Genomic DNA, 26,876 nt, shown 5'->3' on the forward strand with positions numbered 1-26,876 from the left:
GGGATAGGCATAAGGCTATCCTAACTATAAGATAATGCCAGGGACTAATGAAAGTATTTAGAAAACTGGGCAGACTAGATGGACCGAATGGTTCTTATCTGCCGTCACATTCTATGTTTCTATGTTTCTAAAACGATTCCTTAATAGCTTCTACACCTGAAAGAATAGAACGGCCTGGACGTAATATCAATTGTGTGGAATTAATTATAATGCATGTATTTCTGTTTGACAGAAACATATAAATTACACATTGCCATTTAGCCATAGATCATAAGTGTATGGCCCTGTTTTAAATACTGGCATTAGCATTTCTCCCTCCACTCTTCATTGTGAAATTTGCACTCAAAGACACAAGACACAATTCAACCACACTACTGACAATCTCAAGAATGAGGGCAGTAACAGACTTGGGCTCTTTCTCAAGCAAGCATAGTCATTCCCACCCATCTGGACCATCTCCCATCCCATCGCAACTCTCCTGTCCAACATTCCAGTTATCTTCTACACAAGTAAGGTTTATTTTTTTTATTTTTTTATTATTCTAAAAATGTCAGTTTTGTTTCTCTTTTCTTTAATACAGTCCAGATGTACATTAGGCTATAGTGATATTGACAAAAAAAGCAGTGTCAAAGAAACATTTGGTAGTATGCTTTACAAATATGACATTTAAACATAACAAGAAACTTTGCAGTTAAGAATGGAAAGAGCGCATTGAAAGAATAGGAATGGGTGGATGAGGGTCTCCTGAGTAATACTCAGTTATTAGAGCCTTTCAACTTTGTTAAGTGAAGGAACAGAGACTCTCATCCAGTTAGCTGTAGCATATTATTTTGCTGTTAAAGTGGCTACATATTTAAAAGGTCAGAGGTGGAGGCCAGTTGTAAGGTAACTATTATCTTGCTATGGCAAATTCATCCACATAGGAGGCCTAATATTGAGTGCTATAACATTATCACTCTTGTTGATGTTTACTTCCTTACAGTCCCTCTGAGAAAGTATATCTTCTGGCTAATTGAGCATGACTGTTGATCATCCCACGTCACAAATTGACTGGGCACGTGTGCTACTAGTAAATTCCCTACTGTTTTTTTGTTTTGTTTTGTTTTGTTTTGTTTTGTACGGTTATTGTTAAACACAGATGCTTTCAAGAATCCACATGTTGCATGTATGAACATGTATGATGGAGGGTTATTAAAGGGACGGGGGTTTATTAAAGGGACGGTCAACGTACCATGACAACTTACACTCCTTACATAAAGTGTTATGAAGCAAGTAGATCTCCCGGTACAGATTTGCCTTTAACAGCAGATCTTACAGGAGAGTGCCATACTTTCTCCTCTGCCTGCCCCACATATTTGTATGGCATAGAAATCCCAACCTACTCTGACAATCCTCTTCACAACTTACTGTGTGCGTCTGACCACTCCATTCCAAAACTGAATGGAGCTGTCAGTGCAGCTATGAGCATAGATGGTAATTTTGTAGAAGTTAACATAAATGTATTTATTTAAAAAAAGTTAGTGTGTGTGTGTATATATATATATATATATATACATAAAAGATTGGTAAGGAATGTAACATCCTGCCTGTGGAGTATTTGTAAGGAACCTGTTGGCATGGCTGGAAATGGAGATTCAAAATCTCTCCAGAAAGTAAAAAAACAAAGTGTGAACATAATGACCACTTGCTGAAATCTGACATCTGTTTTTTAAGGGGCCTTGTGAAAGGAAGCCTGGCTGTGTATCCAGAGATGTCCTTCTCTCTCCACCCTATCTGGCTGGGAGAATGCATTCTGTACATGTAAACCACAAAGCATGTGCATGATGTGAAAGGGGATGGAGTTGTTACTGAGAGATTTTTTTTTTTTCCTGTTGAAGAAAGGTTATGGTTGGGAAGAGAAATTGACATTGTATGTGCTAGATTTCAAAATGTAACCTTTGTATGCGTTGGTTTGCAAGGCAAGTGTTAAACCTAGAAGAGAAAAAAAACCTTACATCTAAAACACTGCAACGAGAACTTAATTTCCCCTGTTTCCATCAATTTAGTTCTTATAACTGTTTATACCCATGATGCCTAAAATAAATTGTATAAGTGTCTTATTCCTCTTATGTATTGATTAACATAATTATTAATAAGCAATATAACTTTTTTTTCTTTGCATCTTCTAGGTGTACGAAACATTCACAATTTTGGAACAAATGAAATGGTATGTGCCAACTTTTGTTTCTGTTTTGTCAGAAATAAACAGAGTATAAGTAATTTGCTTTCTTCCTATCATTGCTGTCCAGCATTGGACAGATTCATATGGATAATGACAGATAAACATGTAGGAATTAAGGAAAACACATTCTACTTGTTCAAGGGCCTGAAGTAGTAGCTTAGTTTGCTTATTCATTGTGACATTCTACTCACTATGCACATAAGCAGGCCTACTGTCTTCTTAGGGCTGGTCAGAGGCAAAAGGAAACTGCCTGCATGGAACCACATATCTTTGGTGTCAGGTGATAGGAATTCCCTGACCTTGATATAGTTTTGCCATTCTATAATTTCCCCATTATCTGGGAGGCTGCATAGAGGTTAAGTTATAGGTGCCAAGTAGAACTTCAGCTTTGCCAGACAACCCCAAAATGGATTCGAAGAGAGTTAGGGTTGTTTCCCTTAGATTCCTCGCTCCATGACTGCTTGAATGAAGCACTGAATTGGCCAGATATCATCTCTATTGATAATCTCCCTGGGGAGGAGCAGGACTGCAGTGATAGGACTTATTTTTGCAGAATATTGTGTAAAAGAATCAAGTGGCATTTAACACAAGCTGCAAGTATGCACTTGAGTTACAGTCATTCTATAAAAAAAAAAACATGTTTGGTATTTATTTTCAGAATTCATCTGGACAAAACAGTGCATTTACTCTTCCACCTGGCTTAACTTATCCCATCCACCTTCCAGCTGGAATGACTGTGCAAACTGCATCTGGTGAGGTCCATCTTGTAAAGTACACTTGTTTAAATGTCTAATTTTGTTTTCTTGTGAAAAGTAAATCCATTTTTCTTTTTTTTTTTTGTCAATCTTTGTTTATTGAGGTAAGTATAGTGGCATGACTAGCAGTAAAACGTTCAAAATATTGTTTACAGAAAGAGAAAGATAAATCATAATCGTTTGATGCTATATCATTTTTGTAATTATTACAACATGAAAGACCGGCTGAACCAACATGTCAGCACTATTAGCATAGATTCTACCTTGAGACTTAGAAGACTAGCTACACATGTATATACTAGATAGTACTACTGCATATCCGACAAGTACCACATGAATGAAAACCACTGAAGCTAGTTGGGACTCTCTACCTTATTAGTTGAATACCACATTGATAAAGGAAGCAAAACTAACTAGAGTTAGTTAACTAAAAAGGTTAACGATATGTCAGACGGACAGTTAAAATATCTGCAGGAGCTCGGTAAAATGGCCGAGAAATGGTGCCAGCATATTGTGGGGAGCCCAGAACAGTCCAGAGTTAACCAATGCCCAGGATTAGGAAGCATGCAGTTGTAGAAGTAGGGAGGTCATCAAAGGCAGCAGCACGTTGGGAGTAAGATAGGCAGGCATCCCTAGACCAGCGTGAAGGCCACCATCCTTGTTCCATGGACCTGGTGGCTGAAAGAGTCAGTCCTTCCCACCATATGGGCAACAGAAAGCCCCGGTGTTTAGTCGCCGCCTACAGCGTGTAACCCTCTGTCGTGTGGGCGATGCCTTGAGGTTAAGCCCCTATTGGCCCTCTGCCTAGGCGGGCATCTTTTAATGGGTCAGATGATTGGATGAAGCTAAGCCCAAAGGAGGTCCACTCACTCCCCTGCTCTCACCCCTTTCAAACGTCCTCCTGAGTTGGATCTGGTGCAATCACCTTCCGGCCTTCCAAGATTGTCCAGAAGCGATTAAACCGCTCATCAAGCCTCGAAAGTGACTGCTCCACTAAGCCATTCAGAGCCGTCCTGGACCACTGAACTGACACTGTGTGGAATTCTGGTGGGTCCACCATCTTAGCACAGGATAGTCGAGGTGTAACTGAAATTGTGCCTGTAGAAACAGAGTAGGTACAGTGAGTGCAGTTCGAAGGAAAGTCAAGTGGGACCAAGATATCCCCTGCCGGTCTACAATCTGGGGCTGGGGATAAGAGCACTGCAAAACCTTTCAGTGGATTAAAAATGAGGAGATTGGCAACCCAACTCCATCTAAAGCGGGCCACAATAAAGTTTCTTGGCCTCCTGGTGGGCTATAGACTCGTTCAGTGCCTCTGTTTGTTTGCCTGGGAACCCTCAATGCTTGTAGTGCCTTTCAGTGGGTAAAGTTGTTTGATGACTGGGGAAAAGACCCCAAATTCAGCCCAAAAGTTAGGAGCTCAGGCACCATGCGTCTGCTCGGAAAGTAAATACATTTTAGGAGCATTTGCTTAAACAAGTTAAAAATCATATCTCTGTATTGATCACCTTGAATTTGCTAAAATGCCTACCTCTGCTTTCAGATTGATATGAAGCCTATTTTTCTGTGTTTGTCTACCAGGATCATTGCTATCAATTGGGGATGACCCTTTCATGGTAGAAATGGTCCCTCTTGTTTTCACCAAAGTTCTAGGGAGAGTTAATGGAAGTAGTTATACCATAGCCAACTCAATCAATGACTCTCCTTAACTGGGCCATAATCGGCTTGTCCCAATTCTTTATTTATTTTTATTATTATTTTTTTTAATAAACTTAATTGTGTTTGTCATTAAAGCTCTCTAGAGAATGAAGCTGAGCACCCTGTTGGGTATATTTTTCCTTGGAATACTGAAAATAAATTCCGTTACCACCATATAATAGAGGGAAATACGTAATACCACATACAGCCACAGAAATTGGCCAAAATATCCATAAGTTTTTAAATGCTCAAATGACAAATGGGATGTCTGATTTTTAAATCAAATCTAATAAATTTAATCTATTCTGCTCTAATTTAAAATTATGGGCAGCAAGTACTGTAAATGCACTCTCGTGAACATTGGAAACCTTGATAAATGTGGATATATCATTATTTCCAGAAATAAGTGATATGGTGGCATTCTATAAATGGTAATAATAACCTTAAATTTATAGGGTACTGCTTGTGGAGTATGGATTGATTCTCTTTTATTATTTAATGAAGATATAGCTGCTTGCTAAAATATACATTTTAATTATATGATAACTGCATGAGAATATATATTTAGATTACAGTCAGAAGATTTTGAAGGTCGAAACACACACAGGCCTAAGTTAGCAGAAAGCCACACGTGTCGGTCAATCAAAATGTAAACAAGATATACATCCTTAATCTTGAAGCCAACTATAGACAGAGCCAACTAAGGTATATGTTGAACACAGACTTTCAATACATTACATAAGGGTAGGATGCAGGGCTGAAACTGTGACCATTTTTTAAGAGAAGATAGTGTTTTTTTTGGGAAAAGAAAAATGTATAAAACTGACAGAGGAATATCTGAGCAGTGTCATTTCTCCACTCATTTCACCCACACACCTGAGAGGTACAGATGGACACATTCTGTAGCTATTATATTTATTTGGTATTTAATGAATGTTACAGAATAAAAATAAGTGATTATTTTTCATTCTGTAACATCCATTAAATGCACGTATATCTTTTATTTTGTACATTGTCTCATTTATTTTATAATATTCATGCAGTGTATGATGGGTCTTCGGGCACTGAATATTAGCTAGAATAATTTATAAACCAGTTTCTGGAATTTACTTGTAAGGGAAAGGCTGACTCCTTATATAGCTGTAGATATTATAAGATCATATATCACACGATAAGCTGAGGAATGACAGGTGGATGACTTTTTTTGTCGGTAAGTCATATCATACCTAGAGAGAGCCGTAGTGACCAATATTGAAGGGTCAACGGAAACAGACACTGCTGTATTCAGGGGATGTAGTAGAATACAATGTATTTTTGTACAGTGACTCTGAGCCTAAATAAGCAAACACTTAGCCACCATGCAATGTGTGTGAAATGTACAGAAGATCTGTTGATTAAACCCGGCAGAAGGTTTTTGATTCAAGGGATATCTTGGTTATGCGTGACATCATCATGTTGTATCATGATTATCGTTATAAGGGGTCCTTACTTGCTATCAGAAATGGTGTCGCGTGGTGAAAGCAGATGATGTGAGATTTCAGGAAGTTTTTAAAAATTGAACTGTTGCCACCCTAGAAATGATACCTTTAAATAAAACATTGAACAAATAACTTCTATAACATGTGTTAACTTTTTCCAGATCAAATATGGCAGCAGTTACTTGTGGGCTAGCTCATCCCTTCGCAGCAGAAAAAACAGGAAATAGAACTCGGAAATTGTTAAAAATAGAACCACCACCTTCCCATCAGGCAATCTTCTTCTTTTTTTTTTTTTTCGTTTGGAAAGAGTCTGCTTTAGCGGGCCTAAATTTTTATTATGTATTCACCCTGGCCAGCTTAGCCAGGGTTCATCCACTTATCCCTAAAGACCCAGCAGACCGCACATATGCAAAAGTAGCCTCCCTGGGCACCTTTTTATTGACTGAGGGTGTGACCTAGCTCTCTCCATAAGGAGATGACCGTGGTCCACTGGATATATTTGGCAAAGTCATAACCACGCTTCTTTTCCTGAATACCCAGTAAACTGCACAAACAATAAGATGACTACCAGAATATGCCTCCTTTATGTATACCACCATGTCCTGAGTCTATTATAAACCCCCTACCAGTAGTGATGACGAATGTTATATTGTTTGCCTATGAAAGCCTTTAGTTTAAACCATTTAGGCTGACAGGTATTCAAATGCCCATTTGACACTGAAATAATTTTCTTCAGCAGTTCATTTGTCTTTATGGCTGTTTAGCTTGGCGTCGCGGAGGAGGAGACAGCGGCGAGGGACATCGCCGCTGCCTCAGGTAAGTGACTGAAGGGGTTTTCACCCCTTCAGTAACCGGGGATTGGGGAGAGGGACCCTCCAGTGCCAGGAAAACGGATAGTTTTCCTGGCACTGGAGTTTCCCTTTAATCAAAACGATAGAACAGTTGGTTACGTGTTCTGACTAGTGGTCATTCTTGAACAATTGCCACAATCTTGATTTTCATGTTTTGTTTTTTTTCTGAAAATATACATGTTCTATATACGTTTATAATTTTATATATATTTCAGGTATGAGAAGTTCATTGAAATTGTAAAAAGTTTGCCATGATAGAAGTGCGAATTTTATAAAAAGCTGTGAAAAAATAGTTAATTGATAGTACAGAATCTTTGTTTTGCAAACCGTAAAAAAAAAAAAAATAGTTCTTGTGTTTTTCAGTTTCAGTCAACTTTTTTTTTAAAAAAATTTTAAATTTGTATATTCAACAAGAAATTAGACATTACTATACAACAATATATTTAAATCACTTACAAGTGTTATAATGACAACTTTCATCCTGCATACATACCAATGGCCTACGCAGCCTATTGCTACGGTTGGCCATTACACTGTCCTGTCATCGAGAGTCCCCATCCCAATCCGATCACGAGAGGGAGGGAGTAGGAAAAACCAGCAGAAATTAACTGTCCAGCTTGCAATCTATAATTATCTTATTCAATATTGTGTCCCATTTTCCCCATAAATCTGAAGATTTCTCTATACATTTGAAATAACCCTTTTACATTTTAACTGAAATAATATTTGAGCACTTAACTGTAGCAATCAAACAGTGGATTATCAAGAATTGATCTCTTTGCTTCAATTTTGGCCAATGTAATTGTAATACCGTTGGTACAAGGGTTTTTGGAAACTTGACCTCATTTAATCTGAATATAATATTTTTAATCCATTGCCATATTACTAAAACCTCAGTACATGCCCACCACATATAAACATAATTTCCGGTAGCTACTCCACAATTCCAACATATTTCATTTGAATCTGAAACAAACTTAGATAGTCTTACTGGAGTAAAATACCAAAGGTTAATCATTTTAAAGTGAGTTTCCACTAGTGAGAGTGAATGAACATATCTGTAGTTTTTAGAACTTGAGGACATCCATTCTCTCTCACTTATCGTAATCTTTAAATCTTTCTCCCATCTTTTAATGGCTGGGAGCGTTGTGGAGATTTTACACACTTCTATAAGTTTTATACATTGTGAGAATAATTTTTTTGATGTATTCTCCTGTAACAATCCTTTCATCAATTTATAAACGATTCCATCTGTAATTATTTCAACTCTTTCTAAATAATGTTTAACTCTTATGTATGTAAATGTTTCAGCAACTGTCAGGTGGAATTCTTGTATTAGACTCTAAAATGGTTTTAATTTATTATTTGAAACTAACTCTTTTATAGTGACTATATCTCTGGATTTCCATGTGTTTAATCATTGACACATTTTGAAAATCTAAATTTTTTTTTTTAATTTTTTTTTTTAGTCATAATCTCCTATTAATTTTATTCCATATAGGAGAGGTTTCCATATAAAGAAATTGGAGAAATTACAATTATTAGTGTTCCATATTAAATCTATTGGATTATTAATTTGACAAACTTCTCGTTCCATAATATACCAGGCCTCTTTCTCTATTTGAGTTAATTGGCATATCATTATGTGTGCTAGAATGCCAGCTTCATAATATTTACTAATGTCTGGAGATCCTAGTCCACCATTTTTACTGTTCTTTGATATTCCTGAGTTCTTAATTTTTGGCTTTTTCCCCCTCCATACAAAGTTTGAAAAAGCAGCTCTGACCATTGTCATCCATGATGGAGGGATGGCTATGGGCAACATCCCGAATAAATATATTAATTTAGGAAGAACATATGATCTCAGAATGTTGATCCTACCAGTCCAGGATATTTCCCGATTTCTCAATTTTTTTTAAGTTTTTGTTAGTTTCTTTCAGCACTTCCATGAAGTTACTCTGCATTATTCTGTTTAGTTTCTCACCAATTTTAATTCCCAAATAGACAAAGGATTTCTGATTTAAAAAGTCATATCTGTCCTGATAATTATCTAATTCAATTGTTGGCATATATAATGCTACTGATTTTGAATTATTTAATTTGTAGTTTGAAACTGCACCGTACATCTCAAATTTCTCCATTACTGTTGGTAGGGACATTGATGGGTTTGTTAAAAATAGTATATCGTCGGCATAAAGTGACAATTTAAGTTAATTTCTTGCTAATAAATGACCATTAATGTTTGTATTCTGTCTAATTCTTCTAGCCACTACTTCTGTAGTTAGTATGTTCAAAATTGGGGAGAGCGGATATTCATGTCTAGTTCAGTTTAAGTTTAAACCATTTTTAACAGATATTAGGGCCGATCGTTCTAGCCATTGGAGAGGAGTATAACGCTAATATTGCAGTTGAAATCCAACCCTTAATGCCCAAATTTTTCAAAGTACTATTCATAAAATCCCAGCTGACCCTGTGAAAAGCCTTCTCTGCATTTAATGACAGGATCAGCGTGGCATTCAGCTTTTGTAGTGACATGTCAATTACATTAATTAATCTTCTTATATTGTTGTTCATCATTCTGTCTGGCACAAAACCTATCTGATCGGGATGAATCAGAAGGTTCAATACATCTTTTAATCTGTATGATATGATAGAAGAAAATAATTTGATATTGACATTAAAGGGAAATTGGACGATAATTTTTTGTCAGTTGGATCTTTTCCCGGCTTAAGTATTCGTAAGATGTTTGCTTTAAGCATCTCACTTGGAAAACTTCCCTTAGAGACTGCATTATTAAAATAATCTTTCAAATGGTCTACAATTGAGTTTTCATCTCTTGATAGAATTTATTACCAAAGCCATGTGGTCCTGATGTTTTATAATTTTCCAAATTATCAACAGCTTTAATAATCTCTTCTTTAGATATTTCTCTATTTAATATATTTAGATGTTCACTTGATAATATTGGAAGGTTAGCATCTTTAATATAGTCATTAATCTTATCCTTTGAAAGAGAAGTTATATAATTTAGCATATTATTCGTTAAAGGCCCCCCAATTTCTTCTGGTGTTAAACAAGTCTTGTTATTAAAATTATTTTTTGGGCATTTTTATTATTAAGCATATGTGTTAATATCTTATCTTATCTTATCTATTGTATTTATGATATTAAAACATTTTTATCATATTTTTTTTTCTTTTTTCTAAATGTTCATTATTTTTATCTGGTTGTCTCTAGAGGGGTTAGTATAGTTTTCTCTATTTCTATTATATAGTTCTATATGTAGCCCTGGCTAGGCAAGCTCCCAATCTTTTATTTTAGTTTTTTAGTTTAATACTGCTTTATAAGAACACAATATCATCTTCTATCTGTCCATTTTTGTTTTCTTGAAAATAAGATTGCCATTTTATCTAAATCTCACTGCCCTGATTCAAAACAAAAAAAAGACACCTACAACAATATAAAAAAATATCCACAACATCATTACATTCTCACTGAAGACTCTAAAAAGAGTAATTTTAGAATCTGTGTGTACCAAATCTGTACACTTACAAACGTACTAGGTTTGTTGCAGGGGGAGGTAGAAGAGCCGACGGGGAATATTTACCCTTCTTAATTAGCCCTTATTTAAATTTCCACACACATTTTTTTAAATTTTTTTTTATCGTATTATTATTTGCCCTCTAACTTCATATGTTAGCATTTCTATTAACCCCATAAAGTGTTACTAGTGCTAAGTCATTAATACAATTGTTTATCTTGTACTATCTTAAGTAGTATTTGTTCTACTTTTTCCAGTGGCGTTTACTTGGTATTTAAAAAGTGTTTTATCAATATAATTTCGTGGTACATTAATATTCATTTCTGAAATACCACCCTTATTTGTATTGCCATGTCCTCCTTAACTACCTAATGTGACTAATTATAATGTTTGGAGTGTTTCAATCCTGACCTTAAAGTGTTTTCCTATTATTGTCTTATTTTGTATCATCGTTATTATTTAAACTCACACTTACGTGAATGTAACTTTCCTATTTATCATTGATCTACAGACAGACAGACAGACAGACAGACCACAACAACAAAAAAACTTATCATATTATTAACCCTCTAACTCCTTAGAGGAGGTGTTGGCCTTTTCATTAAACCCATACATTATTTCTGATTCTTTCCTTGATTCCTTAACATCGTGAGTTCTATCTGTTTTTTGTTTTAATTCTTTATTTTTGTTGTGCAGGTGATTACAGAGCATAGTCATACGCCACAACAGCGTGCTTTTGTATTTAAACATAGGATAAACAGTGACATGAAAGGTTTTGCACATTTTTGTTGTAAAAGAAACATAAGTAAGACAGGCAAATATGTCTAGTCGAGTGTAAATTATTTCCATTAACTGCAATGGGTTATCACCAATAGCATCGTCATCGTCAGGATGCCACAACAGCATGTTCAGACAGGTACATGTAGTGTGGGTAGTGGCATGTATTTTTTCTATACTTAGGTTTGAGTGCATTGTATTAACAGACAGCCTGTACCACCACATCAACTGATACAGACGCAAGGTGTATGATAAAGAATGACATGGCAGGCAGAGTCCGGCACTTCTATAGAATTAGCCTAATATGGCTAGTGTGGCCTTGGTTTAGGGCAATAGGTGTGCCTGGTAACGGAGTCTCCAGGGGCCCAAGGCTGTACTAGCAGGTGGTTGTGGCATGAACATTACGTGTGAGACACATGTAAGGGGGTCTCAGTGAGTTCCCTCATGTGGATAAGTAGGCTTGTGTGTCAAAGTCCCTACATGTGTGAGTAGATAGATCCCCTTCCTGGGACGAGGTGGAGGTGTGGTGGCTTTCTTGTTTTGGTAGGGAGAGGAGGTGGGGGGGTCTCTATTGTAGTTCTCGGTCTGGTCCCCTATTACTGCGGGTATCTTGTGGGTCTAAGTGGTGAGTCTGAAATGGGCACGACCGTATATAGCAAGTTATGTGTGGTGGAGGGGCTTATTGAAACTATAGTGGTGAGGTGCCTCAAAAAGAAACAGCAGCAAAAAAGATGGTAACATTAACATTTTGCAGCATCTTAGGTCTGAGTACAGGACCTAGTGTATTCAGTCTGTGGACCTGTTATGCAGTAGAGAGTCCAGCTACTAGAGCGGTGTTTTTCAGGTTTCTCCTCCGGCATGCAGTTTGCGTTGTGCCGAGCGAGGGGTGAACTCCTGGATGGTGGAGGGGTTTATACCCGCCAGACCCCTTGTGGCAGTTCTCACTGGTCCGTGCAGGCTCAGGCGTTGCATATGTTGGTCCAGCTCCTGGAGAGTCGTTGCCATGTATGTCTCGCCCTGATGGGTGAATGATATGGCTTTCGGGAACCCCCAACGGTAAGGAATGTCCTTGGCCCTTAATGTCTGCAATAGTGGCTGTAGGGTCTTGCGCCATGCGATGGTGCTTCTGGTGAGGTCCGGGTACAGAGATAGGGTAGACCCCTCAAACATCAGGGGAGTGTGTCCTCGGGCAGCCGCCCGGATCGAGATCTTGTCTTGTAGCGATTGAAACCTGATGATCAGGTCTGCCGACACCTCCGCTGGTGCGGTAGTTGGCTTCGATAGTCGGAACATGCCCTCAGGCTTGATCGCCTTGGCCTGTTTTGGCGGCAGCAGGGTATTAAGCAGGCGTCTTATATAGTGTGGTAAATCTGTCGGCTCACCGAGTCTGGGATGCCCCGTAATTTCAAATTGGTGCGCCTCCTGCGTTCCTTCTGGGCTTCCATTCTGTCCGCTGTGGCTTTTTGCCTCTGTTGTAGCTCCGCCAGTGCGTGTTCCACAGCCGTGAGTCGTGAGTCCTGTGTGTCTGCCTTTACCTCCAGGAGGGTTATTTTTTGCACCGCTCAGTCAATGGCGTCTTTATAATGGGCCATATCTGCCGCTATATTAGCTTTCAGTTCTGAGAGCATGTCCTTAAGTTGGGCAGCTGTGACCGGGTCACCGGCAGCCGGAGGTCTGACTTTTGGCTCCAATGGCTGAATTTTCGAGGTCCCACCCCCAGGGATGTAAGAGAGATCTTCAGAGGAATATGAGGAACCTTTGTCTCCCGACGCCATTTTGTCCCATGTTTGTCGTTGAGGGCCTCGCAGCATCTCACCGATATCATGGCAAAAGGGGCCTCTATCTGCCCTCTGTTTTTTGTTTTTCCGACCCATCACACACTTACGTAGGTATGTGATAGCTTGGTGCCGGTTCCTGGCTCTTTTCTGTTCTTTTATTGCTGTAGTTTAGTTCAGAAGCCCGGAGCTCGGGAAAAGTGTGGCCGCTCCGTTCGGCTGCTAGCTCCGCCCCGTGAGTTCTATCTTAAGTAGTATTTCTTATATTTTATCTTCTTTAGTGTTAAAACTCAATCTAGCGTGAATGTAACTTTCCTATTCCTCATTAGTTTCCTCACACATACACATGGAGAAGAGGAAAAAAAATGGTTGTTAGTCTTATGTATCATCATAAGTAGTAATGTCTCTCTTAAGCTGCAATTTTTCCCAAGTCTCTCAAGAAAAGAACTTAGACTTATGCTTGTAATATCTTGATTTCGTTACAACTCTTCCTCTCAGTCCTCTTCTTCTTCCCCTTTCTCTCTTCCGTTCTTTCACCTTCATTTTTCTTCTTCTTTCCTTCTCCTCACTTAAACAGTGTTTTCAGAAACCATATTTCTCTTCTTCATCCATTCTTTAATGATTCGAATGTTTCACTTTGACCATCTTTAACCTCTTAAAGGACCACTCTAGTGCCAGGAAAGCATACTTGTTTTCCTGGCACTAGAGTGCCCTGAGGGTGCCCCCACCCTCAGGGACCCCCTCCCGCCCGGCTCTGGAAAGGGGAAAGGGGTAAAAACTTACCTTTTTCCAGCGCTGGGCGGGGAGCTCTCCTCCTCCTCTCCGCCTCCGTTCCTCCCCGACGGCTGAATGCGCACGCGTGGCAAGAGCTGCGCGCGCATTCAGCCGGTCACATAGGAAAGCATTCATAATGCTTTCCTATGGACGCTTGCGTGCTCTCACTGTGATTTTCACAGTGAGAATCACGCAAGCGCCTCTAGCGGCTGTCAGTGAGACAGCCACTAGAGGATTAGGGGGAAGGCTTAACCAATTTATAAACATAGCAGTTTCTCTGAAACTGCTATGTTTATAAAAAAATTAGTTAACCCTAGCTGGACCTGGCACCCATACCACTTCATTAAGCTGAAGTGGTCTGGGTGCCTAGAGTGGTCCTTTAAGACCGCAGCCAAATGTACAAGTTGTGATCCAAAAAAAAATGTAAACAAACCACAGAATTTTACTATATGTCTGTTCAACAATAATTTACCTCTTTCATACTAAGTGCACCCACACGTATTGTATATCATTTTGTTCAGCTTTCATTTAATATCAAACATTCATATATGGAACTCCATTTTATATGAATAAAATCTAAAAAACTTGAAAAAATTATGAAATCTTGTTATTTTTCAATTTCAGCATGGCAATTTAACTGTTAATGTCAGAATACTGTTCGGTTTTCCTGCAATAAAACATACATATTTGTATTCAGAAATGTCTCACGAGTAAAACAGTACCCCCCATGTATAGGTTTTATGGGGTTTTGGAAAGTTACAGGGTCAAATAAACGACTTGTCCATTATTTTATTTTCTGCATAGAAATTTGACAGATTGGTTTGAGTGACCTAGGTTGCCTTTTAGACCGTATGGCAGCCCAGAAATGAAAATTACCCCCATCATGGCATACCATTTGAAAAAGTAGACATCCCAGGGTATTCAAAATGGGGTATGGCCAGTCTTTTGTAGTAGCCACTTGGGCACAAACCCTAGCCAAAGTTAGCGTTTTTTTTGTGTTTTTTGTTGTTGTTTTTTTTACATAAAATCTGTACTTTCACTGATAATATTATTGTTAGTATATAGTTTTTTTTTTTTTGTAAATCTGTTTATTGAGAGATTCATGAAGGCAAAAAAAATCAAGCGGTTAGGACTCGCAGGTCCAGCATTGCTGATCAAACAACATATGTAAACGGTTAAACATTATTAATGGGTGGTTAACAGAGGATCAGCGGCGATCAATGCAGTATTATACATACAGTGACAAGGAGAGGAAAAGAAAAAACAAACGTGGGTAGCCCCGCGTAATAAACTCTTTATACATTGAATCCCGGGGCGTTATGCAGTATTCAGGGATGGACGGTGTCCGGGAGGACCTACCCTTGTATGCAATACTCAGTGTAGAAATCTACCTTACAGTGCGCTCGACTTTATTATCTATTTGGAGAGTAAGGTATCCGAAAATTAGCGAGCTAGCAGTGTCAATGCCAGAACAAAACCCTGGATATAGTAAGGATAGCTGCAGGTACTGAGGTGAAAACCCCAGATCTCGGGTTAACCTGGGAGTCGGGTCCTATGACTAACAGTAGCTTCGTATTTGACACATCGACAAGCCCCATCATCCCAGCATTGGGTTAGGCCTATAGGTCATCACGTGTCGTTGCATCTGAGATATGGGGGTGGGGGAAGCGTAAGGGATTTCCCTCTCTCGAGCATCATCAGAGGTGTGCATTGTGGTGTGTGTTGTGGGTGCTATTGTTATATGAGGAGAGATTGTATCGTGAGTGCGTCACATCTGGGACCTACGTCTCGGTGGGTGTTATCTCGTCATAAGGCAGTTGGTTACCACATCTAATAGCCAGGTTTTTCAGAGCCCCCCATGGGTGTTCGCTAACTTCTGGTAATTTCGTGTGTATGTCTCAAGGCACCTCTTCGTGTTTAAGGGATTAAGTGTGTAGTCGTTATCTTACAGTAGGTGTCTAGGAGACTCCTCTGGACCGACTCCGGAACCCCGGTCACCGACAAGAGGGGTAGAGGAGGGGGGTGAAAGAGGATAGGGTGGATGGGATAGTCAGGGTGTTGTCTCTTCTGCCTAGCTCGGGACGACGCGTGCCCCCGTCGGGCCCCCCGATATGCCCCCAGTGCCACGGCATCGTGAGATATACATAAACCACGGCGACCAAACCTCCGTATGTTTTGTTTCCCTGCCAGTTAGGGCCGAGTAGGCTGCTTCGGCACCCTGTATCTCCTCTACTCTGCGAATCCATTCGGATTTGGAAGGTACATCAGATGTTTTCCAATGGGCTGGAATGTTGGCTTTGGCGGCGTTGAGCAGGTGCCGCAATATCGACTTCTTGTACGAGGAGACTGAGGACGTTGTGATGTGTAGTAAAGCGAATTCTGCAGTCCAGTCTGGGATATCCCCCAGGATCAGTATGATTGTTTCCCTGATCATCTCCCAGTATGGGGTTATAGCCTTGCAGTCCCACCATATGTGCAGAACTGTTCCACGCGTCTCTTGACACCTCCAGCATACAGAGGGTATGGAGGGGAATATGCGGTGCAATAAAGCCGGTGTCCTATACCAATGGGAAATGAGTTTATAATTCACCTCTTGGTAATAAGAACTCATGGAGCTCTTATGTTGCCATAATAATGCTGTATCCCACTGTTGTACCGTGAGAGATTTTCCAAGTTGTTCCTCCCATTGTCTTTTGAATGTCTGTGGTGTTTCTGCATGATTGGTCAGGAGGTGCTGATATAAGACGGAGATGGCGTGTTCCACCACAGTACCCCGGTCGCAGAGGCGCTCAAACCATGTGAGGGTTCTATGTAGTTTTTCTTTATGTGGTAATGTTTCATAAAAGTGCTGTAGTTGGAAGTAACGGAAGCAGATGAGAGGCGTTCGTGGTCTGTCGCCCAACAGCGAGGGCAAAGTCCTCAGCCCCCCACCCTCCAGAACTCTATGTATCGGTATGTATGTCCCTATGTCCTGTAAGGGCCAGGCTAAGGGGGGAAGTCCCCCACCTATGGCCTCATTATACGTGAGCGGGAGCATCGGGCTAGGGGATGGGGATATGTGGTCCAGCTGTCTCACAGATCTCCATCCCGCCAGGGTTTGGAGGACCAGTCCCTCCACTGGGGGGTGGACCGGTGATCGTCCCGAGGTGCCCCATATTCGTTCTTCCAGTGTCGGACCAATAAGACCTCTATCCAGTACCACCCAATGCTTGGCGGAGGACGTTACATGCCAGTCTAGGATGCGTTGCATGATCGTGGCCTGATGGTACTTTCTAAAGTCGGGCAATGCCAGGCCACCCTGGATTCTAGGTCGGCAGATGATTTCGTGTCGGATCCGAGATCGACCGCCTCTCCAGACGAACTTGAGCACCGCCGTCTTCAGGGTAGAGAAGAAGACCGGCGGTATAGCAAGAGGTATGGTCTGCATAAGGTACAGAACCCGTGGAAGAATGTTCATCTTGATGACCGCGACTCTGCCGTGCCACGTGATGTGCGGGTGTGCCCACCTGGTGAGGTCCGAGAGTACGGTCTTCAATAAGGGTGCGAAGTTGTGTTGATAGATGTTATCCGGGTTCTCAGACACCCAAACCCCCAGGTATCTCATCTTGTCATGACACCAGTGAAATGCGAACTCTGTCTCCAAGGAACGGAATTCCTCTGCGGGGAGCGTGATGTTCAAGACCTCGCACTTCGAGACATTGAGCTTAAATCCGGATATCTGCCCGTATCTATCGAGTTCCTGGAGGAGGCACGGCAACGTGATCCTGGGATTGCGGACAAAGAAGAGGAGATCATCCGCGTACGCTGCCACTTTGTGTTGTACCCCCTTCCAGTCATACCCCTGAATGTCCGGGTTACTACGAATCGCTTGTAATAGAGGTTCCAGGGAGAGAGCGAACAGTAAGGGCGAAAGCGGGCATCCCTGTCGGGTTCCGTTGTTGATCGCGAAGTCCCCAGTCGTGGCCCCATTAACCCGCACAGATGCTCGTGGCCTGCTGTATATCGCGGATATCCAAGCAAGGAGTCTCTGCCCGCAGCCTTGTAATCGGAGGGTCTCCAGCATATATGCCCAGTTGACTCTGTCGAATGCCTTTTCGGCATCGGTCGATAACAAGAGCAACCGTGCCCCCAACCTCCTCGCGTGGTGCTGAATGGAGAAAAGTCTCAATGTGCTATCTCGGGCCTCCCTACTCGGAATGAAGCCCGTCTGGTCGGGGTGTATAAGGTCCGGAAGTAAATGTTTAAGACGGGTGGCTATAACCTTCGTGAACAGCTTGGCATCTACGTTTAATAAGGAGATCGGCCTATAGCTACCACAGTGTAAGGGGTCTTTCCCCGGTTTCAGTAAGACCGTGATGGTGGCAGCCAAGGATTCCGTCCCTAGGATTCCTCCCTCTCCAACTGCGTTGACCGCCTTAGAAAGCCAGGGCAACAGTATATCCGTAAAACACTTGTAGTAACCCGTGGGGAAACCGTCTGGTCCAGGGGCCTTGCCCGTTTTGGAAGCCTTAAGGGCCGCAGCTAGTTCTTCCATGGATATCGGGGCATCCAAAAGTGTAGCTGATTCCGGGTCGATCACCTTGGTGATCGTTCCGGCCAGATATTCTCGTGTCGCGTTGCGTACCCTCGAGTCTGTAGAGGCTCCAGTAGGGCCATAGAGGTTATACAATTGTTCGTAATATAGTCGAAACTCTTCCGCAATTCTCTGCGGGAATGGGGAAACTTCTCCGGAGGTCAGCTGGATCTTATGAATTTGTCGTTGGGGCTGGGGGCCCTTTAGCAGTCTCGCCAGATATTTGCCCCCCTTATTGGCGTGCGTGTAGTAGAAGCCCTTTGTGCGTTGAACCGAGCTAAGATGCCTTTTAAGGATAAGGTCCTTCAGTTTTCTCCTTTGCTCCATTAGTTCGCCATATGTGGCGTTAAGTTGGGAGCGTTTATGTTGGCTTTCTAGAGTAGAGATAGCAGCATAGACTTCAACCATGTCCTGCATATGGGCCTTACGCTTCTGGGACGCAATGCGTATGAGTGTGCCCCGGATTACACTCTTGTGAGCCTCCCAGATGGTGATCGGGGAAGACTCCGGGGTGTCGTTTTCTCGGAAGTATTGGTCCAGTTCCTGTTGGATTTGCATTTTAACGCCCGGATCCATTAATAAAGACTGATTGAGCCTCCAGGTCCAGGTCTTCGGTCTGTAGAGGGGTGAGTTCAGCTCTATCCCGACTGAACCATGGTCTGACCAGGTGGTTGTTCCTATGTCGGCCCCGCGGAGATGGGAGAGTCCTTCCCTCGCGATGAAGATATAATCTATACGTGAGTAACGATTATGGAGTGCGGTGTAATAGGTATAATCTTTTGTCGAGGGATGAAGGGCCCTCCAGCAATCTACTAGCCGAAGGGAATCGAGTGACTGCCGGATTGTCCTAATGTTGCGTTGTGGTATACAGCTATGACCCGTGGAGGAGTCCAGAGTCGGGTCCAGTGGGGCGTTGAAGTCCCCTCCCACCACCAATATCCCATCTGTGAAGTCCTCCAGTTGGAGTAAGACATTGCGAATGAATGCTGCTTGCCTTTTGTTGGGGACATATATAGTTGCTATAGTGTAAATCTTATCCGCTATGACGCCTTTGAGGAAGAGATACCTCCCCTGAGAATCCTGAACACGTTCCAGTTCTTTAAAATCCAGTTCCGTCGCAATTAATATAGCTACACCAGCTTTGTGAGCTGTAGGGTGGTTGCAGAAGTAGTTGACAGGATAGTGTCTACTCCGTAGTCCAGGTGCCGATCCCTCCTTAAAGTGCGTTTCCTGCAGCAGGGCGACTGAGATGTGATTCTTTCTCATTTCCCGCAGCAGGTGCGTGCGCCTTTCCGGGATGTTAAGTCCCCTGCAGTTCTGGGTGAGGAATCTCAGAGGTGCACTTTGAAATGCCATAATCACCTATACGTCCCGGCAGGGTTCCCAAATGAAGGAGGGCCGGGTAGTATCCCCAAGATGCAGAGGGCCAAGGGCAATCGCGCACCCGAGGTATGGGCCGGCCGGCGGGCGGCAAGAAAAGAGCAGGGGGTGAGAGGGGGGGAGGACGTATGGAAGGGAGGGCGAGGGCGAGAAAGAGGGGGAAGAGTGGGAGATAGTAGAGGTTGGTAGCCGGTGAACCGAAGTCGGTACAGAGGGGTTAGGCTAGCAGTGTCTTGTGTATGTATAGGGAGTCGTGTAACTGTACGTAGGTCACTTCCCCGATCCCAGTGAGCTACCCAAGGTAGAATCCCTTCAACAGGGTGAGGGGGGAGACTCGCGCGGTAACCGGGTACGGCAGAGGGTATCTCCGGGACCAGCCCAGGAGTCCAAGTTCCTACCGTCCGGTCACCAACCAACTAGCGCGAGTGTAAATTATAGAGAACGTGGGTCAAGCCCCAGCCAAGTGAGACGTCAGAGAGTCGATGGGTCAAGTACGAGGTCATCCGCTCCACCGAGCCCCCTAGTTAGAGCTCTAAATAAACAATATCAACATGTAAACAGTACGCGCACAAATGGAGCGAGCAATTAATAACATCAAACATTATGGTCATATATACATTGCCCCCCAAGATAAAATATATGGAGCCCCTTGATGCCCACATATCCACCTCTAGCTTCCGGGAACCCTGTGCCCTATGTGTCCCCGGGTGACAGCAAGGTCAAGTGTGTCGGGGGGGGGGGGGGGGGAATTTCTCGGGGTCACCATTACACTAAATGATTAGGGTTGAGTGTGAACGCTGCATGCGCTGTTATGAACCAGTAGGCCTACGATGTAGCGGTAAGCCATGCAGGCGTCCCACCAACCGGGGAGGCGGAAAGGGGGGGACCACATCAAAGGACCTTGGTTGAGTACAAGCGTTGTACGCGCTGTTACGCGCCAGTGGGCCCGGGGTGTAGCAGTGGGTCATGCAATCTTTCCAACAGCTGGGGAGGAGGGGGGATGGGGGGGGGGGGGGGGGGGCTGGGGATGTGGTGATATGGGGCTACGGGCTTCTATAACATTCCGTTCCAACATAGTTGAAAATGTACATGGGTACGGACCTTATGTAAGGTGCAGACACAAAATCAGCAAAACATTACATTGTATATCAAAGCTTGAAATGCAATTCCCGTTACCCCCCAACTCCCCCCCAAAGCGAACCAAGAAGATACCAACAGTCCCCTTGTTGTCCCTGACAAGAAGGAGTCCCCCACAGCAGCTGAACATTCAACCCCAAGTAGTCTGCGCTTGGGGGAAACTCATGAGGGATGTCCTCCACAGGACAATAGGTGCGTATACATTGCAATACCCCCCCCTTTTCCCCCACCCCAAGGCAAGGTGAACCCGTTCTAGCTTGGAAAGAGTTGGCGGTTGGAGATAGACACAGGTCGGTGCCATAACCCCCATGGGACCCTCGCTTGTGTCAGAGATAGGAACAGTATCCCCACCCAAACTGTATGTCCCATTTCCCCCCCTCCCAAAGCCCATATCCCTTTGTTTAGTGCCCAAAGTACAGAGTACCTGAAACGGAGTGTTAAATCAAACCTGCTTCTTGTAGACTCTGGGAGGCGAAATCGGGTAATTGGCAGCAGCTTAAAGGATCACATCGTGGTCGGGCAGGAGGGGCACTTGAGATGTAGAGGGCGCAAACAAGGAAAGCCGTCTCGGGTCGGAACCAAGCGGTGCATGGGTCCTGGCTGGCCTCCGGTGTCACTCCTCCGGAGATAACGGATCTCCGCGGCTTCCCACATGTTGAACAGGGGGCATTCTCCCACCCCGATTTCTGGGTCCCCTTTGCGGTCTTGGCGGCGGGTTCAGTGGACCCAGGATCCAGTCAGAGACCGGCGGTGAGGGTAGGCCTAGTTCTCCCATGAAGCGTGGTACCTCTTCTGGCCACCTTAGCGATATCCAACGGTTTTGATGTCGGACTTGCAGGGAGAAGGGGAATCCCCATTTATAAGGTATGTTACGGTCTCTTAGTATTGTAGTGACCGGTCGTAGGGCCCTCCTGGCTTCAAGAGTCATCGGGGAAAAGTCATTATAGAGGGAAACCTGGGTCCCCCGGAAGGGCCAGGTCTGCCGTTCCCTGGCCTTCAGCATTATGGCGTTTTTCAGCGGGAACGAGTGTAGGCAGCAAATAAGATCGCGCGGTCCCTCCTCGACCGAGCGGGGTCGCAGGGCTCTATGTGCCCTCTCAAACTCAATTTCTGCCGGGGGAGACGGTTGCAGGAGAGAGCTAAAGAGATCCGTGAGTGTGGCCACTGCATCTTCCGGTCCCTCAGCCTCTGGGACCCCACGGACCCGTATGTTGCACCTTCTCCCCCTATTGTCGACATCCTCCATCTGTCGGCGTAGGGAGAGCAACATCTCGCCCTGGCGCGCCACCGCGGTGTCAGTGGCCGTCACCCTGGTTGTAAGGGCCTCATTCGCTTCCTCCATTACAGTGATGCGGCCTGCCTGCGCGGTGAGGTCGTTGCGCATCTCCGCTATCTCGGATCGCAGGGTATCCTGGATTGCAGCAATAATGGTTTGGAGGTCAGCTTTAGTTACTGCAGCGTCTTTTAGGTCCCGCAGGGAAGCTTCAATGCGGCTCAGGGCTGGCACCTCCATGTCAGGAGCTGGTGTAGTAGGTGCCGCCATTTTGGGGCTAGGGGGGCCTCCGCTCGATCCCTGTTGCGGCTGTAAGAAGCCGTCCAGCGGTCCCTGTTGCGAGCTTTTAGGGGTCTGGGGATGTTCCGGGCGTTTTGTGCGCCCCATGAGGTCAGTTAATGTGCGCTTATTCGGCTATTCGGGGTCCGGTGGAGCGGAGCACTTTCCTCACGCGGCCATCTTGGTCAGAGCCGGAACCACGCCCCTTAGTATATAGTTTACTGCCCTGAAACACTCCTAGTTCTGCTCAGTGATGTCTCACGAGCGCCATGGTACCCCCCATGTATAGGTTTTATGGAGTTTTGGAAAGTTTCAGGGTCATATATATGGCTTATCCATTTATGCTTTTTCACCTTGAAATTTGTCAGATTAGTTTGCAGTGTCCAGGCTGCCTTTGAGACCGTATGGCAGCCAAGAAATGAAAATTACCCCCATCATGGCATACCATTTGAAAAAGTAGACATCCCAGGGTATTCAAAATGGGGTATGTGCCCAGTCTTTTGTAGTAGCCACTTGGGCACAAACCCTAGCCAAATTTAGTGTTTGTGTTTTTTTTTTTTTTTGCATTTTTCACATAAAATCTGTACTTTCACTGATAATATTATTGTTAGTATATAGTTTACTGCCCTGAAACACTCCTAGTTCTGCTCAGTGAGGTCTCACGAGCGCCATGGTACCCCCCATGTATAGGTTTTATGGTGTTTTGGAAAGTTACACGGTCATATATACGGCTTATCCATTTAGGCTTTATTACATTGAAATTTGGCAAAGTGATTTTCTGGGCCTATATCGCATTTGAGAGAGCATGGCAGCCTGGGTAATAACATTTCCACTATTATGGCATACCATTTTCAAAAGTAGGCAACCCAGAGTATAAGAAATGGTGCATTGCAAGATGTTTGGTCTAACCACTTTATCAGAAATGAAGGGCCCACATAGCGGTTATAGCTTTATTTGTGCTTTTTCACGCACATGAACTCCATTTTCACAGGACATTTCATATTCCTGATATGAGTTATTGCAACAAAGCCTCACTATTTGTATTTAACATTGTCTCCTGAATGTAACAGTACCCCCATGTACTAGATTCTCTGTTTTGGGGGGGAAGTCATGGGGACAAAAATATTAGATGTCCTTTTCAAAGTTGGCAATTTAACAAAGTGATTTTCTGGGTCTATCTCGCCTTTGAGAGAGCATGGCAGCCTGGGTAATAACATTTCCACTATTATGGCATACCATTTTCAAAAGAAGGCAACCCAGAGTATAACAAATGGCATCATTTGAGATGTTTGGTCTAGCCATTTTAACAGAAATGCTGGGCCCATGTAGCAATTTCTACTTTGATTTTTGTCTTTTTAATCAGATAAATAGCATTTTCACTGGAAATGTCATAATACAGATATTAGTTAGTGCACTAGAGACTTGGTATTTTGATTTAACACTGTCTTCTGAATATAACGGTACCCCCACGTACTATTATTTCAGATTTTACTGATAAGTCACAGGGCGAAATATATTAGATGCCCTTTCAGCTTGTAAGTTTGCCAATATTATTTTCTGGGCCTATGTAGCTTTTCAGAGAGTATGGCAGCCTGGGTAATAACATTCCCACCGTTATGGCAAACCATTTTTAAAAGTAGGCACCCCAGAGTATAACAAATGGCATAATTTGAGATGTTAGGTCTAGCCATTTTAACAGAAATGCTGGGCCCATGTAGCGATTTCTACTTTGATTTTTGTCTTTTTAATCAGATAAATAGCATTTTCACTGGAAATGTCATAATCCTGATATTAGTGCACTAGAGACTTAGTATTTTGATTTAACACTGTCTTTTGAATATAACCGTACTTACATGTACCATGTTTCCAGGTTTTTATTATATCACATGAATAGAACAGTACCCCACATACACTTTGATCTGAAGGCAGAGAGAGGCAGATAGATCTTTGATATCACATAGAGAGTCACTTTGTGAAAAGTTTGAGAAGTAAAAAAAACAAACAAAAAAACTATTTTTTGTAACCCTTTCAGTGCTAATCACAGCATTAACCCTGTGATCAGTTTTTTTTTATTGGGAAGTCACGTTTCAAGTACTACAAATGTAGTATTTTGAGTTGTTTGGTGTAGCCACTTTAGAATGGCTAGCGTAAACAGGGACAGGCCAAGGTCAGGGGAATCCAGAATTCAGAGTAGTCGGTAAAACAAGCCAATGGGTCGGTACAGGCAGCTAACAAAGCGTAGTCAGGACAAGCCAAGGTCAGAAATCCAGGTAAATCAAGCAAACAAACTGCCAAAGTCCCATACAGAGTGATTCAGAAATTCAGCTCTGTATGGTAGACTTTGAAACAGTCTGTTATGCAGAGGGCGGGTAGAGATGGGCAGGTTGGACAATAAAAACTGGAGTCCTTTCGGACTCCTTTCTTGTAGCAAACACGGCACTTTCTTTGGGGAGCTTTTTTACTAGGGGTGGATGGAATTCGGGAAGGGAAGTGTTTGCCACAAAGTCTTTGGAGATCTCCTGATTCCAATTTGGCATTGGGGGGCTGGGTAAATAACATACGGGACAAAATGCTTAATGTGAATTCGAGGAAAGGGCAGGGCCTACCTATGACCTCTTTTGTATAGAGGACATAGGCATTGAAAATTGCAATCTGGCTCACATATAGATTGCAATTTTCTTGTACCAGGTCCTAGTTTTTCGGTTCACCAGATAGGGCTGTATGCATTGGTCAGCCAAGTCTACTCCCCCCATAAACTTGCTGTAGTCTACAATGCACTTCGGCTTTTTCAGATGCTCAGTGCTACCTCTCACAGACACTGGCACTGTACTTTCGTCATGCATCGTAGACAGCATGTATACATCTTTCCTATCTCTGAAGCGAAGAGCAAGCAACTCATCCTGGCGGAGAGCTGAAGAGGAACCTCTACTGCTTCTGCCACTTGCCAGGGCTTGGGGGAAACCCCTGCGATTCTTCCTCACTGTGCCACAGGCTAGGGTTTCAAAACAATATAAATTTTTAAATAATTCTATACTGGTATAATAATTGTCAACCCATAGCCTATATCCCTTATTCAACAAGGGAAGGATTAGATCCCAAACAATCTTGCCACTTGTACCCACAGAATCAGGGCATCCTGGTGGGTCAAGATGGCTATCCTTCCCCTGGTAAATGTGAAACGCCCATGTGTAACCAGTACAGGATTCACATAATTTATAAAATTTAACGCCATATCGGGACCGCTTCGATGGAATATATTGCTTAAATAGCAGTCGACCTTTAAATTTCATAAGGGACTCGTCAATTGAAATATCTTTATCGGTGACATAATTTTCAGAAAATTTGTCTGACAGGAGTTGAATAAAGGGCCGAATTTTATATAGCCTGTCAAACAGTGGGTCGTTTCTAGGGGGACACAGTGAGTTATCATTAAAATGAAGGAATCGCAGCAGTTGCAGGTAGCGATCCCTCAACATAACCTCAGGGAAAAGAGGTGTAGCCAGGATACGTTGCTTGCTCCAGTAGGACCTGATACTGGGCTTTTTAACAATACCCATCATTAGGGTTAAAGCCCAAAACCGCTTCATCTCTGCGACATCCGTGGGTCTCCACATATTCCTGCGACCATGATGGGACCCCGGATGTGCAGAGAGATACTGCATAGCAAACAAATTCGTTTGCTGAGCCATGAGCTCAAATATATCGTCTGACATAAAGAGCTCAAAAAAACGAATTGGCTCGCAGTCGTCCACTGTTACAGTGATGCCAGGTGTAACAGTGAACGGCGGTATTTCTGGGGCCATCATATTTGGAGGCACCCAGTCTCTGCCTGGCATTGGGCTTGCTGAGCGTCCTCTTGTGAGTGGTGGTGGGGCACCATCACGTCTGGTCTCACTCAGAGGCTCAATGTCAGAGGCAGTGATAGTGTCACTGTCTTACAGAGTGTCACTATCACTGCCTGCCAGAATGGCATACGCCTCCTCGGCTGAGTAGCGACGTGCCACTCTAGGGGGACAAATTAATTAATTTATATACTAAAGTGGGTAATTAATTATCTACCTGCCTAACACCTTCTACCCGCCCTCAAAAAATAATATAAATGTACTGATCACAGTATAGGCAGCTGCAATCAGTACACTGAAAGGGTTATTTTCAGCGGGGAAAGGGTTGATTTGGGTTGCTGCGACTGACACAAAGGGTCAAAAAAAATTAGAAATAATTTTTTTGACACAAAAAAGTTTTTAAAACTGAAAGGGTTATTTTTTGATCTGTAAAAATAACCCTAAAAAAGGTCAGTCTGATCAGAGAGCCCTCTGATCACAGTGATCACTGATACAGTACTGTACAGCAGATATACTGTACAG

General features: G+C 42.9%; 1 protein-coding gene across 1 annotated transcript in view; it reads left to right on the top strand.

The window, feature by feature from the left end:
• The window catches only part of GTF2A1L (general transcription factor IIA subunit 1 like), a 67,586-nt gene that overhangs the window by 26,889 nt on the left and 13,821 nt on the right, over positions 1–26,876 (top strand). Inside the window, exons 4-5 of the mRNA XM_063443940.1 lie at positions 2,169–2,206; positions 2,880–2,973. Coding sequence (XP_063300010.1) covers positions 2,169–2,206; positions 2,880–2,973 — 132 coding nt within the window. The remainder of the gene's footprint in view (positions 1–2,168; positions 2,207–2,879; positions 2,974–26,876) is intronic.

This window comes from Pelobates fuscus, chromosome 2 (genome assembly GCF_036172605.1).
Source record: "Pelobates fuscus isolate aPelFus1 chromosome 2, aPelFus1.pri, whole genome shotgun sequence".
In the NCBI taxonomy this organism is placed as follows: domain Eukaryota; kingdom Metazoa; phylum Chordata; class Amphibia; order Anura; family Pelobatidae; genus Pelobates; species Pelobates fuscus.